The 19,946-nt window shown below is 30.9% G+C and overlaps 2 protein-coding genes across 2 annotated transcripts in view; one reads left to right on the top strand and one right to left on the bottom strand.

Moving 5' to 3' along the window:
- LOC114349351 (extended synaptotagmin-2-B) overlaps positions 1 to 3,031 on the top strand; it is a 179,392-nt gene extending 176,361 nt beyond the window's left edge. Inside the window, exons 19-20 of the mRNA XM_028299696.2 lie at positions 82 to 216; positions 2,805 to 3,031. Of these exons, the coding sequence (XP_028155497.2) occupies positions 82 to 216; positions 2,805 to 2,891 (222 nt within the window). The 3' untranslated portion in view covers positions 2,892 to 3,031. The remainder of the gene's footprint in view (positions 1 to 81; positions 217 to 2,804) is intronic.
- Positions 3,032 to 8,769: 5,738 nt separating this feature from the next.
- Positions 8,770 to 19,946, bottom strand: part of LOC114349359 (DNA replication licensing factor Mcm7) — a 31,519-nt gene continuing 20,342 nt past the window's right edge. Inside the window, exons 6-9 of the mRNA XM_028299708.2 lie at positions 17,637 to 17,848; positions 15,218 to 15,551; positions 11,581 to 11,794; positions 8,770 to 9,085 (exon numbers count right to left, since the gene is read on the bottom strand). Of these exons, the coding sequence (XP_028155509.1) occupies positions 8,884 to 9,085; positions 11,581 to 11,794; positions 15,218 to 15,551; positions 17,637 to 17,848 (962 nt within the window). The 3' untranslated portion in view covers positions 8,770 to 8,883. The remainder of the gene's footprint in view (positions 9,086 to 11,580; positions 11,795 to 15,217; positions 15,552 to 17,636; positions 17,849 to 19,946) is intronic.

Here is a 19,946-nt window from a genome sequence, read left to right on the forward strand (position 1 = left end):
CCAAAATTGCAAATTAGGCTTGACTATTAGGCTATTGTTATAATTTTTATAATTATTTTATATTAAATATTTAATTTTTAGGTTGTTATGGACAACTGTGATCCTGTATATGAAGAAACATTTGAATATCTCCTTTCCCATTCAGATCTTCCAAATCACAAACTAGTTTTTACAATCAAGAGCAAAAAGATGTTTAATTCGTATATTATGGGACAAGTGAGTATTTTAACTGTTACAGAAAATACACTGGGAAGAAAAAAATAACTTGAAATCTGAAAAAAGTCGTGTTTTTGTTCATACGAATTTGTAATTATTATCCGCACTTCCAGTTTTTTCTTCTCTTTTATCATCATTTATCAACATTCAGATTCGTACGTCAAAATTGGTTCTACAAGAGACTAGTAGATTGTCATTTTTGTTCGTAAATTAATTTTAGGACACCAGAGAAACGAGTTTAGTATTTGTACCACATTTCGGTCCTGTTGTATTTTCTGCTGAATGTCCCGTTTCGATGTTCCTTAACACTGTATATTAATTTTATATTTGGCACGCGAATATTCTTTAAAGTGTACAATCAATTAGTGTATCTATTTACAATTGTAAAAAATCCAGGTCCGGATTAAAAAATATTGGAAAAATATTCCGACACAAAAACAACACAATGTATATTAAATTTTTTTAAAATTGATTCTGCATTTAAAGAGGGGATGAAAAACTAAATTTAGTGGTATACTTTGAATTTTCGGCAAAATGATTTTTCTGGTAAAATTTTGAATTTGAATTCTGAAATTATGTGAATTGCGAGAGCTTGAAGCAGAAAAAAATTGAATTAAGACTTACAACTTGTTAACCACACTGTATATTTATTTTATATTTAACACACGAATATTTTTAAGGTGTCCAATCAGTTAATTTATTTACAATTATAAAAATCCAGGGCCGGGTAAAAAAATATTGAAAAAATGTTCCGACCCAAAAAACACCCTGTATATTATTTTTTAAAACGGATTTCGCATTTGAAAAGAGGACGAAAAACTAAAGATAGTGGTATACTTTAAATTTCTGGCAAAATGATTTTTCTGGTAAAATTTTGAATTTTAGTTCTGAAATTATGTGAATTGCGAGAGCTCTAAGTGGAAAAAAATTAAAATGCGACTTAATTTTAATTAATACTATTATTTAATCTAAATTGGTAAAATGTTAACAATTCAGTGTTTTTTTATTGTGTGTGACAAATAGTTTTTAGCGAATATTTATCTTTTATCGTTATTTTTCAGCAGATTTTTTCTGTTCTCTTTTTTTTTTATTTTTAAGATAGTTCATTGATAAAAGTTATGTATTTGTTGTGGAGTCTTTATTATTTATTCTCTAATTAAAGGTAAATATTTGTTATGAATTATTTGTAGCCATAATAAAAAAAAAACACTGAAATTTTAATATTTTATCAGTTTAGATTATTATTGTTATGATGGTATCAATTAAGTCACATTTTAATTTTTTTTACTTCGAGCTTTGCAATGCACATAATTTCAGAATTCAAATTCAAAATTTTACCAGAAAAATCATTTTTCCGAGAATTCAAAGTATACTACTAATTTAGTTTTTCATCACATTTTCAAATGCAAAATCCATTTAAAAAAAATTTAATGTACAGGGTGTTTTTTTGGGACGGAACATTTTTACAACATTTTTTAATCCGACTCTGGATTTTTTATAATCGGAAATAAATTAATTGATTGGAAACATTAAAGAATATTCGCGTGTTAAATATAAAATAAATGTACAGTGTGGTTAATAAGTTTTAAGTCGTATTTTATTTTTTATTCTACTTCAAGCTCTCGCAATTCACATAATTTCAGAATTCAAATTCAAAATTTTACCAGAAAATCACTTTGCCGCAAATTTAAAGTATACCATTAAATTTAGTTTTTCATCCTCTTTTCAAATGTACAATCCATTTGAAAAAAATTTAATGTACAGGGTGTTGTTTTTGGGTCGGAACATTTTTCCAATATTTTTAATCCGGACTTGAATTTTTTACAATTGTAAATAAATTAATTAATTGTGCATATTAAAGAATATTTGCGTGTCAAATATAAAATAAATGTAGTGTGGTTAAAAAGTTATGAACGAAATAAGAAAATGGCAAAATAGATGAAACACCCAGTATCATTATTATTAATGTAGTAAGACCCATTATGTATGGTATTTTTAAGACCGCCTAAGTGTCCCCTTTCTACAGTTAACGTATGTTTCTTTCCCAATGAAACACCCTGTATATTCGTTTCAAAATTACAATCATTTCATATCATTGCGCCAACACTGAATTTTGATTAATAACGGCGTAAATTGATATAAATAAATATAAAATCAAATGGGAACGTAAATGAGTTAAAGAGAGAAAAGAGATTATGTGAATATTCAGTTCATAAAACTTTAAGGCATAGGCTTATAGATAATAAAGTAGGTATAATTTGATCAGTCGTACAAAAGTATATAGTTCCTATAATTGGCTCATCTCACGCTGGGAAGTTCTTTTTAATAGCCACTAGACTAACAGTATTTATGAATGAGTTTTATTATGGAATCTTCAAAAATGTGATTTCGATAAACTTCAATTACAATTTTAATGAGTTGGCGCAATGATATGAAATGATCGTAATTTGTTATTCTAAGAATATATTCATGTGAATTTTATTGAATTTGAGTGACATTATATTTTCCATAAGATGTGTGCGGTGTCCTTTAAATACCTTCTCAAGTACACTATATTTGATGTCCTAAATGATATCTTGTTATTTTAGGTAATTATTAATTTAAATACCATCGAAAGTCTTGATGCACCATACCGAGAATTGCATGACTTGGCTCATGCGGAAGATTCAGACTAGCAGTGCCTAAAATGTGCTATTTGTTAAGTGTACTTGTATATTTGCTATATTTTTATGTAGATATATAATTTTTAGATATTGTATTTACAACATCCTTTAACGTCCTGTTACTAAATGAGTAAATAAAATTGTATATGGTTTGTTATTTTTTAATTTGTAACATGGGTCCTAATCATGAAATAAGTTCTTCCCATAGAGGTAGTATGTTAAACAATAGGTCTAAAAATGAACCTCAGTAAGACCAAATATATGACAAATTTAGTTCCCAGCGAACACCTAACCATCCAAAATCAAGTGGTCGAATTGACAGAAGAGTACATATTATATATCGGTCATGAAATCAGAATAAGCAAAGATAATCAGATCTGTAAATTTCAACGACGGATAACACTTGCTTGGGCGGCGTATGGTTCACTAAGAGACATCTTTAAGAGCAACATCCTGATAGTTATGAAACGGCAGACATTTAATCATACGGAGCAGAAACTCAAGCTCACAAAAACAACATCACTAAAAATGCGAGTGGCATAAAGGCGTATGGAAAGATCGACGCTAGGCGTGACAAAAAAAAAAAAGAATGTGTGTGTACTTTGTACGCACGTAAGAAGTTATACTTCTATTATATGATTTAAACGAAATTAATATACTTTTTATTTATATTTTATTTAAATATTAAACTAATTTATACTTACTACTTCTCAAACATTTTTATTGAAACAGTGCAAAAAATTAAAATAATAAAAGAATAAAACACACACAAACACATCAAAAATGCCACAAATGATTTCTGAATATTAATTGTCGGAAAATTTTTTAACTAAATACATATTTTCTGAAAATAAAATTATATACAACGTATATTCAAATGGGAAATAAGCCACAATTTTACTTAAAAATGATTTTATTAACGTTTCGACGCCCAAGTCGGGTGTCGTTGTCAAAATACAAAATAATACTAAATAAACAAAAATGTTGTTGCTTAGTAAAAAAATTCTTCTAATAATTTATTTAATCTGACTCATTTATATCGGCAATTCAGACACGTATTATACATTTTAAAGTAGTCGACTTTAAAATGATATTGCCAATATTGATGAGTTGCGTTCCTGGGACGACTTTACTAAAAGATAGTTCATTCGATTACATGAAATCAATCGCAACTCAAGAATATCCGCCACAAAAAATCATAGCATGTGATCTGTCTTTAAAAAGACAACCAAATGCAACGGTGGCACTGAAATTCTCGTGTTAGAGATTCCATAGTAAATCACGAGGGAAAACCAGGAAAAACCTCGTGATACTATCCCGACATCGTAAGTATTTGGGTTTACATTTAGTTTACTCTCAAAAAACTAATACCAAATTCTGACTTGATATTTTAAATTTTAAATAATACTAAAATACTAAATATGTACTAACTCGATATGTTACTGATTTACTAATTGTGGTATTTTCTTTCTATTGACTTCCTCCTTTAATATGGGTAACCACATCCTACTGCATTGTACCGAGGAATTTGCGACACAATTGGTTTCATTTAGCATAATTAGAGCCGCTTCTTTGATTTTTCTCTTTTTACTATCTGCTTCTTTTAGGACTATACTTGAATCTCTCCACTGAACTCTATGTTCATTATCCCATGCGTGTTGACATATTTGAGATCTATCAAATTCTCTATTTTTTATATAAGACTGATGTTCATTTACTCTAACGTCTAATGGTCTCGACGTTTCACCTATATAATTTCACCGTCAAGACCATTAGACGTTAGAGTAAATGAACATCAGTCTTATATAAAAAATAGAGAATTTGATAGATCTCAAATATGTCAACACGCATGGGATAATGAACATAGAGTTCAGTGGAGAGATTCAAGTATAGTCCTAAAAGAAGCAGATAGTAAAAAGAGAAAAATCAAAGAAGCGGCTCTAATTATGCTAAATGAAACCAATTGTGTCGCAAATTACTCGGTAGAATGCAGTAGGATGTGGTTACCCATATTAAAGGAGGAAGTCAATAGAAAGAAAATACCACAATTAGTAAATCAGTAACATATCGAGTTAGTACATATTTAGTATTTTAGTAGGTATTATTTAAAATTTAAAATATCAAGTCAGAATTTGGTGTTAGTTTTTTGAGAGTAAACTAAATGTAAACCCAAATACTTACGATGTCGGGATAGTATCACGAGGTTTTTCCTGGTTTTCCCTCGTGATTTACTATGGAATCTCTAACGCGAGAATTTCAGTGCCACCGTTGCATTTGGTTGTCTTTTTAAAGACAGATCACATGCTATGATTTTTTGTGGCGGATATTCTTGAGTTGGGATTGATTTCATGTAATCGAATGAACTATCTTTTAGTAAAGTCGTCCCAGGAACGCAACTCATCAATATTGGCAATATCATTTTAAAGTCGTCTACTTTAAAATATATAATACGTGTCTGAATTGCCGATATAAATGAGTCAGATTAAATAAATTATTAGAAGAATTTTTTTACTAAGCAACAACATTTTTGTTTATTTAGTATTATTTTGTATTTTGACAACGACACCCGACTTGGACGTCGAAACGTTAATAAAATCATTTTTAGGTAAAATTGTGGCTTATTTCCCATTTGAATATACTTGATTATAAAAATGCCACAAGAAAATAGCTTCAGAACAACATAATAAATATACTTACAATCATAAAATGTATAAAAAAAATAAAAGTTTTTATTGGGATTCGAACCAACTATCAGCGCGGTTGGTATATTGGGGTTCATTCGTCTTAAACGCTTCGTCACGGAGGCAATGTGTCATTATGTGCGAAGATCGACTAACTAAACGGATTAAGCTTTTGACATTTTTGAATTAAATTAAATTATTTTGATTTTGAAATGAAAAAATACAACAAAACATGAGTAAGAAAACAATATATTAGGTGAACATTGATAGAAATTTTGATGGTAATCAAATTATGTAAATAAAAGTATTACATACTATGTATTTTGGTAGGTTCAAATAGGTAGGTACCTATGATACATTTACAATTATTACGTACCTGTTGCTTTTAAAAACTATTTAAATGTCACTACAATTATAAACTTTTTTGTTTCTGTCCTCACAACAATAAAACTAATATATTATACATTTGTTTACCTTCATATTGAACAATTATTTATTATTGACAGATCATTTCAACACCCAATCAGAGCCCGTATAACAACTAATACCATACTGTCGGTGTGCGCATGCGCGCAGATCAATATAAATTCACCCTCAATCTCAATCGCGCCTAAAGAAGTATAACTTCAAAAAAAGACAAAATAAGGATCCAAGACCTGAGGAAAAGAACAGGCACCCCTGATGTCGTCGAACGCATAGCCAAGCTGAAATAGAATCGTACAGGTCACATAGCGAGAATAAAAGACTCTAGATGGACCAGAAAATTAATTGACTGGCGCCCAAGAGAAGATAAACGCAGCAGAGGACGACCACCAACTCGCTGGATGGATGACATTAAACGAATGTCCAAAAAATGGCAACAAGACGCACATAACCGTGGAGAGTTGCGAAAAAATAACCTATGTCCAGCAGTAGACAGAAGAGGATGCATGATGATGGCTACCATGACAGCAATCTTAACTTCGTTGGCATAATGATGATAGAGGTAGTAATAATAAACTAGATGTAGAATACGGGGAAAATATGTGAAGCCGATTTTTTAAAGTTTTAGTTTTTTCAGGATTCGAAAAAAATTAATGCATTTCCAAAGCATTGGCCCGAAATTTTGCGCCTGCACTCTTAAGTGTAAAACCCACAACCTACTTTAATTGCGATAGTCGAGGAAATGAAACTGAAAAAATAGCAAAACCTCGCAATTTTTTCGTCCAGCATCGATTTGTACAAAAATTTGGAATTAGGCTCATTTCATCCTCTAGTTCATTTTCTATATTGAGCCGCTATACGCTTTTGGGTTTTTAAGGGTGAAAACTACCCCTAATTGTAAAAAAATTATAAAATAACATTTAACACTTTAATGTTGTCAACATTTGGTTCTTATTAGTTACATAATGATTGTTTTATGCTTTAAGATATAATATCATAATATTTCAACCCTTACAACCACCCTTGTTAGAGCTATATATAAAAAATTGACTTATCCTAAAAGAATAATTTCGGCTTGCATCGATTTACATAAAAATTTGAGATTGGAATCATCTCACGCTGTACTTCATATTCTATATCATGCTCATGAGCGTTGATTATTTTTAGGGGCTTAAACTACCCCTTATTGTCAAAAATTATATACAAACATTGCAAACTTTAATATGGGTAAAATTTGGTTTTGATTGGTTAAATAATGATTGTTTTATGCTAAAGGATATATCATATTTCAACCCTTAATAACATTGCAATTTTTGTAAGTAGATAATTTAAAAGATCTATACAGAAAAAAAAGTACAATTAAAGAATTACAAAAACATTTATCTACACAAAAATACGAATTTACAAATATGTACAAATACAAATAGTCTTCTAGCCATCTTCCAGTATACGAACCAGTTCTGTGGTATTATATACATTGAAAATGCTCTTTAAGCGGATTATTCGAATTTTGAAAAAAACAAATTCGTTTTATAAACATAGCTCCTTTATTTTTGGCGATAAAAAGTTTTTTCAAAAATGATTTTGTAGGATTTTTGAGACTGTGTAAATTAAATTCCGTAAGCTCCCTTATTTTTTAATTGGGGTGGGTTTAAAGGGCTTGATAGGGGGGTGTTTGCTCGTAAATAGAGGTTTTAAACAGCTATATCTCACTAACTATTCACTGTAATGAAAATCTATGCACAAGGAAATTTTAGTTATTAAAAAATCTACAATTAAGTAGTCATTTTTTTCGTTTCTCCAGTATTTTCGGAGATATTTTGAAGAAAATGATGAAAAATACAATTTTTTTTAAACTCTAATTTTTCTAAAATTAAGCCTTTTAAGTAGGCCAAACTTCTTGGGTGTCTTATACATATTATATAAAAGGAATTACAGAAAGGTAAAGACCAATTTTTAATTAGGAGGGTAGTTAGGGGGTTGTTTTCACTGATTTTTTTCATAAAGAAAAGCAGATACCGACCTTTTTTTGATCATAAGTCACTCAACTTTTATGCTAGAAACTTTTTATTATTATTTTTTGAAAGGTCTAATTGTATCCTTGAAAAAAGATTATCTAAGTTTTCCTCGAAAAATGCAAAGTTTTCCCGTTATTTGGTTTTGAATATTTCAAATTATGCATTTTAAGGAAAAAGCTAACCTTTAACATGCCGTATCTCGGTTTGTATTGGTCGTAAAAATATTATAGAAAAAGAATTTGGTTTGTGTTACTAAAAGACAGAATTTCTATAGCTACAGTTTTTTTGATTAAATACATATTTTTCGAGATATTCTCAAAAAACCCTCTAAAAAAGTGGATTTTTTCGTCGAAAAACTGTTACTTTCAACCGCGAATAACTCGAAAAATATTAGTTTTATGAAGGAAGTGTAAAAAACATTTTTTTTTAGAATGACGTTTTACATCGATTTACATGGTTAAAATTTAATAACAAATTCCCACCCCCGAGATGGGGTGGCAACCACCCCCAAGGTTTTAGCGTACAGCGGCATGATACAGAAAATGATCCTTGGACTATTCCCTACCTTCTGTGAAAATTTCAAGTAAATCCATGCTGGACGAAAACATTGCGAGCCAAAATGCTTCATTTGCTGGCCTACAATTTTTCTCGGCCGCTCTAACAAATTATGTGGAGCCTGAATAAATAGAAAAGCGAGCGAGCCTTATAAATACATAGAAAAGGCTTGCCAAGTGCGTAATTGGCGAGTGATGTAATTAATATACAAAGTATTTAAAAAATATTTATTCATACAAAAAAATGCAAAGTGATGTGTCTAAAAACTCTTAATTCAATTATATTAAGACACTTCTTAACGATAATAACCTTAAAATTAAATTTACACTAAATAAAAGTGAGTTTGGTTCTAGTTTGGTTCACTTGCCAAACATTCAGTTCTTCATATTCTTCTATACAAGCGTCCACCTGATCAGGATTGTAACCTTTGCTAGCACATTTTTCCAATGCAGATGACACTGCAACAGTTTTTGTATCGCCTGCCAACTCGGTGATGAGTGCGTATATTTTGTCATTTATATTTGGTGGTCTAAAAATAAAAAATAATCACAATCAATAAAAAAATGTAACCTAGGGCCGGTTGTTCGAAAGCTAATCAAGAAGTTGATTATAATTAAGTCCCCTTAACAACCATCAAATAACAACAACCCTCATTCGTACGTCAATCAGTTGATTGTAATCAATTATGTTAATTATCATTATGATAATTAACATAGTTGTTTGATTAATTAATTATTAATTAACATAACAATTACATATTAACATAATTGATTAATAAATCTCACAATTGTAATCAATTATGTTTTCAGGAACCCAAACAATATTGGCATTGACAGTTGGTGACAGTAATTAAATATTTGATAATGATCAGTTGATTCCATTTTTGATTAGCGTTCGAACAACCGGCCCTTACACTAATAAACAATTAGCTATTTAAAAAAATTATTAAAATCCTTTAAAAAAGGTCTATATATTAGAAAGAACCCTTCTGGCTACATTACAGAACGTTTTCGAAATGGCAATTCCATCTTCAGTGCTGTGAACAAGGTATACATGGTTCAAGCCACTAAAAATATGTGGGAGAAAACACTTTAAATGTTATAAAATGGTTATTAAATTTTTTTATGCCAACATAGAACTCCCAGCTAGGGGATTACTGGCCTGGAGAGAATCTCTCGTAAACAGTCCTTAGGTAGCAACCAGTGGCGGCTTGTCAGGGTCGGCAGTGCCGACCCACACATTTATGGACACATTATAGATTTTTTTAAATATTTAATTTAATCAGAGTTGATGATATTCGTTTCTGTGAAATAAAAAAAATATCTGTGAGATAATACAGACTAAATTTTATTCATTGTTTTTAAAAGAATTCGATCGATCCCATACGTTAAGTAATCCCTGTGCGCTGTGCGTAAGAGACTTTTCAAAAATGATCCTATAGCCATGCACCCGATTACGATTGTGTGAATTCTTATTATAAAGCCCGGCTCGGCAAGGCGTCCCCAGATCGAAGATTTGCTTGTAATGAGAAGCTATGGAATATTAGCCGATAGGCAACCAATTATACATTTCCCGTACTATTTGAATGGCAAGTACGGCAGAAACCAATCTGCCGAGCGGTGATCTGCAAACGATAGCAAGGCACGTACAGCCACGTACATACCTTGCTATCGCGCCCGGGATAAAATTATGAAATAGGTAAGTAGGTAGTTTTACGTCGTTTAATGATTGATATTGTAATTTTTTTAAGTTGTTAGGAATTGCCATTTAGGTGACACGATGAATCGGAGGATTCGTTACATCAAGTTAATTATAGAGAACAAATAAAATTGTTTAACAAATTTTCTAATTTACTTTCTAACTCGAAGACATTTAGCGGCGTACCTAAAACAGCACAGAATGAAAGAATCAATTAGTAGTTACATTTTGATGCTTAGAAGTAGAAGAAACTACTGATAGAGGTAACATGTCATTCACAAGTATCAATTGTTCTTCGATACGCGTTACGTCTAATATTTATGAGAGGTTTTTAGGTTTTCAGACGTGAGTAGAAGCCATAAGACAGAATATATTTTTGGTGTTTTAAAGGACATATTAAAATTTTTTGATATCAAAAATAAATTGGTAAAGCAAATTTATGACGGCGCTGCCTTGATGTCCGGTGAATTGTATGGTCTCCAGGCAAAAGTTAAAACTATTACACCAGGCAAAACTATTATTTACTCACTGTTATAAGTCATTGACCTCTTTGACGATTCAAAATTTAAAAGTTACGCCAAAGAATTTTCAAAATATCTATTAGACAAGTTCATGAAAAATTATCCATCATTCTTTAATCAAATAAAATAAGAAAATGGATTAACAGGTTTATATGCTGATCCAAATATTTTCGGAAGGTGGGATAAGTTACAAAATATGTATAATTTTATATACTGCAATTCATTAGGTACAACAAACTGTACCCGAAATTAATAAATTATTGTGCTCAAATGTGGGCAAATTCTGCCTCAAATGAACGGGATCTCTGTTGTCTCAAAAGAGTCAAACCGTATTGTCGAAACACCATGAAACAAAAGAGAATGTCAAACTTATCTTAAATTTCAAATGTCAATAGAAAAAACTTTTAAAATCTCCTTAAAGCAATAATAAATTTTACAATGACGTTATAACCCATTTTGCTACTTCGAAACAACATAGACTAAATAGACTTAATTTATAAACAGGTTTAGGTTCTAAATTTATAGGAAAAAACAAAAAAAAAACAAAAAAAATAAAAAAGCAAAAACCAAAAATCTATGAAATTTAAGCCTTTTAATTAGATGGCATACCTCTCTGAGGAGACAAAACCTTGCCGACTCTGTCCCTAAAGACACGAGTCGCCACTGGTAGCAACTTAGGAGTTCTTATCTTTTTTAACTAGAATTGAAAATTTTAACTCATAGTAAAAGAAAATAAAAAACGGTCCGTTCTGTAGGCTCACAACGGGTTTTTTAAAATAATCTAAATACAAGAATCAATACATACCTGTGCCCTTTGTTTTGCAGAGTATGTTTCAAAGAATCTTTACTCATCTCTAAAAGCCTGATTGCTTCATTTACGTCATCTTTTTCTACAACATTTGATAGACGTAGGCGAGCTAAAGCTGTTGACAGACGCAAAATACCAAGAAGATTTCTAGCTGATGTGAACGTCATATCGGCAGAGTTGCGGGCTTCTTTTCTTAGATCCACATAAGCAGCTAAAATTTTATGTTTAATTAATTATTGTAAACGTTTGTATACAAAGCATTTCGATCAGAATGAAGAAACATTAAATAAGGATCAAATATGTTTAGCTATTTACTACTATTCCAACTAGTATTTTTTTTACTCCACAATAATCGGTTTTTCCGGTTGTTTTTTTTTTGTATCAGTTATAACCGGTTTTTTCTTTTAAAGTAATAACCGGTTAAAAACCGGATGTTACCTTTAAAAAATAATTATGAATTCTGAGAAAAAAGGAAATTTTTCGACCCCCGCCCGCGCGAGGGAGGAATTTTAAGCTGACCGAAACCAAAACTGATTTGGACTGGATTTCTATTTTCGATCACAATTGGTTAGTTCCAACTTCCAGTTCCTCCCTCCTATTGCAGTACGCAATGCACTCCGATGCCATTTATATATTGATTATACTTTTTCTCATGAGGATCTTTCAGTGCGTCACAGTTTTTCGATTTCTTTCTAACGCATTAAATTGTATGTGACAGAAAAAAACGCACGTCGGTGATTACATTTCGTCGGTGACATTTATAACATTTATTCTAGTTGTCAATAGATGGTGCTATAATCGAAAAAAAATTATTTACTAATTATATAATATATCTACGAATATTATCTGTACAATTTATAAGATTATACAAATCAAAGAAAATACCATTTTATAAATGCAATTAACTCAATTGATTTGTTTTTATGCCAAATTGCAAATAAAATGTGACAACTGTCAGATTTAACTAAAATGTCATGTTAGAATAAGGGCCGGTTGTTCGAACGCTAATCAACATTGATCACTATCAAATATTTAATTACTGTCACAACTGTCAATGTCAACTTTGGTTGGGTTGCTGAAAACATAGTTAATTATAATTATGAGATTAGTTAGTCAATTAACATAACCATTATTAACATAATTGATTAACTAATTTCATAATTGTCATCAATAATTATGTTTTCGGCAACCCAACCAAAGTTGACATTGACAGTTGTGACAGTAATTAAGTATTTGATAGTGATCAATGTTGATTAGCATTCGAACAACCGGTCCTTAATGTCATAAATGTGTATTATCACGGACTTAACTTTTTTTTCTATCATTTGTGACGCACTGAAAAATGCTCATGAGAAGAAGCATATCATGGTATCAATATATTCTTTCGGTAGTATCGATATCGATAACATCTATTCAAATGGAGTATCGGAAACTAAAGTGCCAGTTATATGTTACATTGTAAACTACTGGGTATTGGCTATTGATTAAAAAAACCGAACAGAGGTTTTTGGAATAACGGATTTTTTGACCGCCAACTGGTTTTTTGTCGGAAACAAAAATTACAATATATATGTCGGAAATTGCAATATATCGGACATATGATGAGAGGCGAAAGATACAACATCTTGAGAGTCATAATTCAAGAAAAAATACAGGGCAGGAGAAGCGTAGGAAGGAGATGCGTTTCATGGTTGAAGAACCTGAGCGAATGGTTTGGTGGCAGCTCTAGGCAACTCTTCGGAGCAGGTGCCTCGATGATCAGATTAACTATGATTGCCAACCATCGTCGCGGAGATGGCACGTAAAGAAGATGGTGTTTTGAGAAAATGAGAAAATTTGCTTATAGTGCACTCACTGAAGGTGGTTATGAACTATTACCTCCGATTTCATTAAACCTCCATAGATTTTTATGAAAATTGGTGAGTGCTTAGAGGATACCTCAAGGAACAAAGGTGAAATAGTGCCAACTTGCGCTTTTTGAATTTTAGGGGTGAAATCCACCTTTAATTTTTGTTATATATCTGAAAGTGCAGTCACTGAAGGTTTCTAGCTCCGATTTCGTTGAACCTCCATAGATTTTCATGAAAATTTGTGACTGATTAGAGGATACTTCAAGAAACATAAGTGATATGGTGCCAACTTGCGCTTTTTTGCATTTTAGGGGTGAAATACACCCTTTTTTAATGATAAAAATGCAGATTTCAGCGTTCTGGCGGAAGTAATCTCGTTTAATTGAATAAAATAAATATTTTTAACATTGATATGCATGATTTATATGTACTTTTAATTAATTTTTCAGCCCTTTTAGTAACCATCCCTGTAATCGAAAATCATGAAAAAATATTTTTGATTGAATATTTTTGCGGACAAACTAATAAAACTTCACGTAATATATTGTTGTTACAATTAATGTTTGGCAAGAAACCACAATAAGTCACAAATAAAAGCAGTTAGGTATAATGTGGAATACTTGGAATACAGGGAGTAAATATTGCTACGAAATTAACAAAAAAAATGTTGTCTTTTAAATTACTTCGCATAACACTGCAAAACCTTACATTTTAAGCAAGAAAATATCGAGAAAAATCCAAAAAATGTAAAAATATACAGGGTGTTCCATTAAAAAAAGATAAGTTTGTTTCAACCTTTCAATGCGGGTGGCCCTGTATATTAGGAAATATTCTGATTCTATCCATGCCCAAATTTCTTATAAATAATTTTTTTCGTATCTCTTACTACAAACGAGTAATTTGACTTCTCCGCACCCTTTATACATATAAAATCTCTGCTACAAAAATTTTTCCAAAAAAATGTTATTGGTTTTTTTAGAATAACTCCGTTAGTTTTTATGATATCAGATTATTCGACAATCAGTTTAAAGATAATTCCAAGGGCTATAACATTGTATTAAACTTAATCTTCTGTTTACATGTAACATTCTTCTGTAACATGATTATTTTTTAAAAGACAAAAGGTTAAAGAGCAGGTTATATGTTACATGGTACTCACACTAAAATTTAGGCTTTAAACGTTTCTATCTCGGTTATTTTTTATCATACTAAATTAAAAGATAACTAAAAGCTTTAACAAATGGAAAACTAAAATTTAGTTCTCTATCATTTCTTATGTATATCGACTATTTTTTTTTCAAAAATATGAATTCTAAACCAGTCAAAATTTTTGAGGTCATTACAAGTGTTAAAATAAAGAAAGTTGTATAAGGATTACTATAAATTTTAATTTTTGTTGAAATGACGTACGTTTTATTTTTCATTTTTTCCCAAAATTATCGAAAGGGTCCGCTTATTTTCATCATAACTTGCTTAATTTTATTGCCATTGACTTCTTCTATAGTTTTTTTAATAGCTATTTCTAAGTACTTTAAAAAATGTTTAGTAGCTATATTTACTAAAATGCATCGTTTTTCTGTTGTTTAAGCTTGAATACTTGGATTTGAGTACGCGCCGAAAAAAAAAATATACATTCAATATACACATTGTCACCATGTCACCTTTGTTTCTTGAGGTATCTTCTAACTACTCACCAATTTTCATAAAAATTGATGGAGGTTCAACAAAATAATCTGAGGTGAAAACCTTCAGTGAATGCACTATTAAATCTAAATAAAACTTACCAACAATAAAATCTGTCAACTCCTCGGGTATAGCAGGATCCTTCATTTTACACATAGATATGTACTTCCTCATAACTTTCATGTCTAATGCTGCGGTTTCCATTGGCGGTTGTTTGCTATGTTGGTGGACATACGTTATGTGCTTGGCAAGTTTTAGATCATTGTCACGGTCAGCTTTATCTTGAATAAGCCACAGCAAGTCAAAACGTGATAAAAGAGCGGCTGGCAACTGTATATTCTGTTCTAAAGTTCTCTTTGGATTATAGCGACCATAGGCAGGGTTAGCAGCAGCTAGGATTGATACACGAGCGTTTAATGTTGTCATAATGCCGGCCTAGAATAAAATATTGCTAAATAATTAACCAGTTTTTTACTAATAACTTACCATAGACAATCTACGCGCTGCAATCTAAACCTGTTCCCCAGTGCGACACAACGCTTGTAAACAGGATATGTATCTCTTTCTAATTGACAGGGTTTATCGACCACGTGACTTTCCCACTACCGCCGATTAGAAAGAGATGCATACCCTGTTTACAAACACTTTTCTCTGTCGCACTGGAGGAACAGTTTTAGATTGCAGTGCACTATAATTTTTTCTGACGGATATTCTAAGTTAAGGTTGATTTCACATGTAATCAAATTAACTATCTTTAAAAAAGTCGTCCCAGGAACGCAACTCATAAATATTGGCAATATCATTTTAAAGTCGTTTACTTATGTCTGAGTTGTCAACAAGAATGAGAATAAGAATTTTTTTACCAAGCAACATAAACAAAATTTGTTTAATTTATTAATATTTTGTATTTCGATAACGATTTCCGAAGTGGAGGTCGAAACGTCAATAAATTTAATTTTTTAACTTAACTGTGGCTTATTTCCCAAGTAAAATAGTAAATTACATAAGTTGCCACAAAGAAATAGCTTCAGAACAAAATTAAACAATGAAATATTAACTTTTTTTGTGTAATATAATGCTAAATAAAAAATTAACCCAGGATAGAACTCGGCTAGGAGCCATTCTGTTGAGCCTGGCTGAAGTAACCATCACTCGCTGGTGCCTGAAGTAACCATATCACGTGCTGGCGCGTGATCGGCAGTGAAAGGGTTAACTCTATCAATAGACTATAGGAAACAAATAAATATTTTGTTTACAGAAATACACTGGGGTGCAAAATTAACCGGACACCTTAAAAATGGGTCATTTTTGATGTCTCGAATTTCCTAAACCTGTTGTCTGATTTAAGTGATTTTTTTAATATATTATAGCCTTATTCTTAAGCAATATCGCTGTAATAGTATTGTTGCTAAACAGTTAAATTTTCATTGTATACAGGGTGTATCAATCAAACTGTGTTTTTTTGTCAAAGTTCGCATCACCCTGTAGAATATTCTAGCATCTATAAAATACTGAAATTAAAACCCAACTATAGCCTCAGGTTTTCTTAACATTATGTTTTTTAATTCATTCGCTTATGTTGGATAATAAAAAAGTTAGGTACTTTAACAACTAGCCATGTTTTTCATCAATACAGCGTGTTTTTAAATAATAATTGGCAAACTTTAAGGAGTAATTTTTGCATGAAAAAATAATGACGGTTTCCTGTATCAACGATATGTCTGCAAATGCTTCGTTTCCGAGATAGGGGGTATCGAAAGTTTTCTTACAAACTGACGATTTATTTATTGTTTAAAACCGGTTGAGGTATGCAAATGAAATTTGGTGGGTTTTAAGAAGTAGTTATTGCACATTTTTTGACATACAATTAAGAATTTAATATTCACCACTGGCGCGCATACGGGTAATATGAGGGCTTATATTACCCGTATGCGCGCCAATGGTGAATCTTAAATTCTATTTGCATATCTCAATTGGTTTTTAAGCAATAAATAAATCGTCAATTTGTAAGAAAAATTTCAACACCCTCTATCTCAGAAATGAAGCATTTGCGGACATAGGTTGATAAAGCAAACTGTCATTATTTTTTCATGTAGAATTGCCCCTTAAAGTTTGTCGCACTTATTTAGAAACACCCTGTATTGATAAAGAACATGGCTAAATGTTAAATTTCCTAACTTTTTTATGGTCCTACTTAAGCAAATGAATCAAAAAACAGAATGTTGAGGAAACATAAGGCTATAGTTAGGTTTTAATTTGAGTATTTTATAAATGCTAGAATATTCCACAGGATGATGCGAAGTTTGAGAAAAAACCACTTTCATTGGTACACCCAGTATGCAACGAAAATTTACCTGTTTAGCCACGATATTATTACAGCGATATTGATAAAGAATAAGGCTATAACATATTAAAAAATCACTTAAATCGGACAATAGGTTTAGAAAATTTGAGACATCAAAAATAACCCATTTTTAAAGTGTCCGGTTAATTTTGCACCCCAGTGTATAATATACATACTTTAGCAATACTGATTGTCTGTTGTTCCATAACTTCGTGAATAGCGGTTCTGTCCTCGTCAGCCATTTTATCAAATTCATCAATGCAACATACACCTTGATCGGCTAATACCAGAGCTCCTCCTTCTAACATCATTTCACCTGTCATCGGATCTTTCATTACAGAAGCTGTTAAACCTACACCAGATGAACCCCGTCCAGTTGTATACTGACCTATAAAATATATATTTAAACGTGATTTTGTTGCGATTTAAAAGACAATACAAGTTTAGTTATTTATTTATTTATTTAACCTCCTCTAATACACAAAACGATTGTCATTACATTAAGAGTGCTTACTACTGCTAAAAACTAATACCTATATTAAGAACTAACCCTAGATAGAATGACCGTTTTGGAGTGTAATTTTCAGGGGCAACTCCGAATTGCATGAAAATTTGAATTTAGGTTGTACTTACTCTTCGCTTCAAAGTTGAATTTGTGCCGTTGGTTGCATTTACTTGGGGGTGGCAGTCACCCCTTCTCGGGGGGTGAAAAACGAGTGTTTAAAATAAGCCCGGAAATGGATAAATTGACAGATTATAAGCAACTTTCGTTCTATAAAGTTTTTTACGTAAGTCAACACTAACTTTTCGAGTTATTCGCGATTGAAAATGTTGATTTTTCGATAAAAAAAACTACTTTTTAGACAGTTTTTCGCAAATAACTCAAAAAGTAAATATTTTATCGAAAAAAATATTCTTAGCAAAAGTGTAGCTTATAACAAAACGAAAAAAATTGTGTATCAGTAAAGTCTATACATTGAGCAAAAGCAAAGTTGTAGCTCATGAAAACTACGTTCTTATTCGTCTAATTCCAAATCGAATAATTGCGAAAAGCTTATTAAAATTTTTAAAGTATCTAAAAAAAGGTTTATACTTGTTTTTTACAAAAGTTTCTTGCATCAAAAATAAACGAGTTACACTGAAAAAAAAAGTATTTAGCACCTTAAATAAAATTAATCGTTACCACTTTATCATTTATTTTAACTGTATGTGTATTATTTATATGATCTGTAAGTTTAATTGGTTTAAAGTGCTTATCTTTAAAAAAATTTTGGTTTTATGGTAAAAAAAAACTTTCTAAAAATTTTTGAAAAATTTCCTTTTTTCAAAATAACTTAAAAAGTATTAGTGATAAGAGAAATCTTAAAGAGTAAAAAAATGTAGGTTTTGCTATTATAAATATGCTAGTTTCATTTTGTTTTTCCGTAAGAAAAAAATTGGTTAAGATATGGCTGTTCAAAATTTGCATTTGCACACTCGTGATTAGTGACTTAATCAAGCTTTGTCAACTATAACACTTTCAAAAATAAGCACTTTAAACCTGTGAGACTGACAGATCAAATAAAAAAAAATAAGTAAGTAAATTATTAGTAAGGCGGTAGCGATTAATTTCATTTGGGGAGCTAAACACGGGGAGATTTTCATGATTTTTTTACCAAAACAAAGAGGGCCAACTTTATTTAGAGTGTAACTCGCTTATTTTTAATGCTAGAAACTTTTATAAACAATTAAAATAAAGCTTTTTATAAACATGTTAAAAAAGTTTGAATGACTTTTTCCAGAAAAGTGCTTAATTTTTCGGTGATTTCACCTTGAAATATTCGATTTGGAATTAGACGAATAAGAACGTATTTTTCATGAGCTACAACTTTGTTTTTGCTTGATTGATAGACTTTACTGATACACCATTTTTTTCGGTTTTTTATAAGCTACACTTTTGGTGAGGATATTTTTTTCGATCAAATCTTTACTTTTTGAGTTATTTGCGAAAAACCGTCTGAAAACGTAGTTTTTTTGTCGAAAAATAAACATTTTCAATCGCAAATAACTCGAAAAGTATTAACTTACATAAAAAACTCTATAGAACAAAAGTTGCTTAAAATCAGTCAATTTATCCATTTCTGGTCTTATCCTGAACGTATGTTTTTCCACCCCCGAGAAGGGGTGACTGTCACCCCCAAGTAAAAGCAACCAACGACACAATTTCAACTTTGAAGTGGAGGGTAAGTAGAACCTAAATCCAAATTTTCATGCAATTCGGAGTTGCCCCTGAAAATTACACGGTATCGCCGTATTTCCCGTTCATTTACTGGGCTATATACATATATCTAATTAAAATTTTACAACAACTTTTGTAGACAAGAAATTTGATTCAAAAGCAACTTTTATTTGTTTCACAGAAGAATTTAAAAAATCTATATCACAGTTAAATATCATATGGTTACATTCTTCTAACATCTTGGTGGACAACACTGTGTAATCTTTAC

This window comes from Diabrotica virgifera, chromosome 4, assembly GCF_917563875.1.
Source record: "Diabrotica virgifera virgifera chromosome 4, PGI_DIABVI_V3a".
Classification (NCBI taxonomy): domain Eukaryota; kingdom Metazoa; phylum Arthropoda; class Insecta; order Coleoptera; family Chrysomelidae; genus Diabrotica; species Diabrotica virgifera.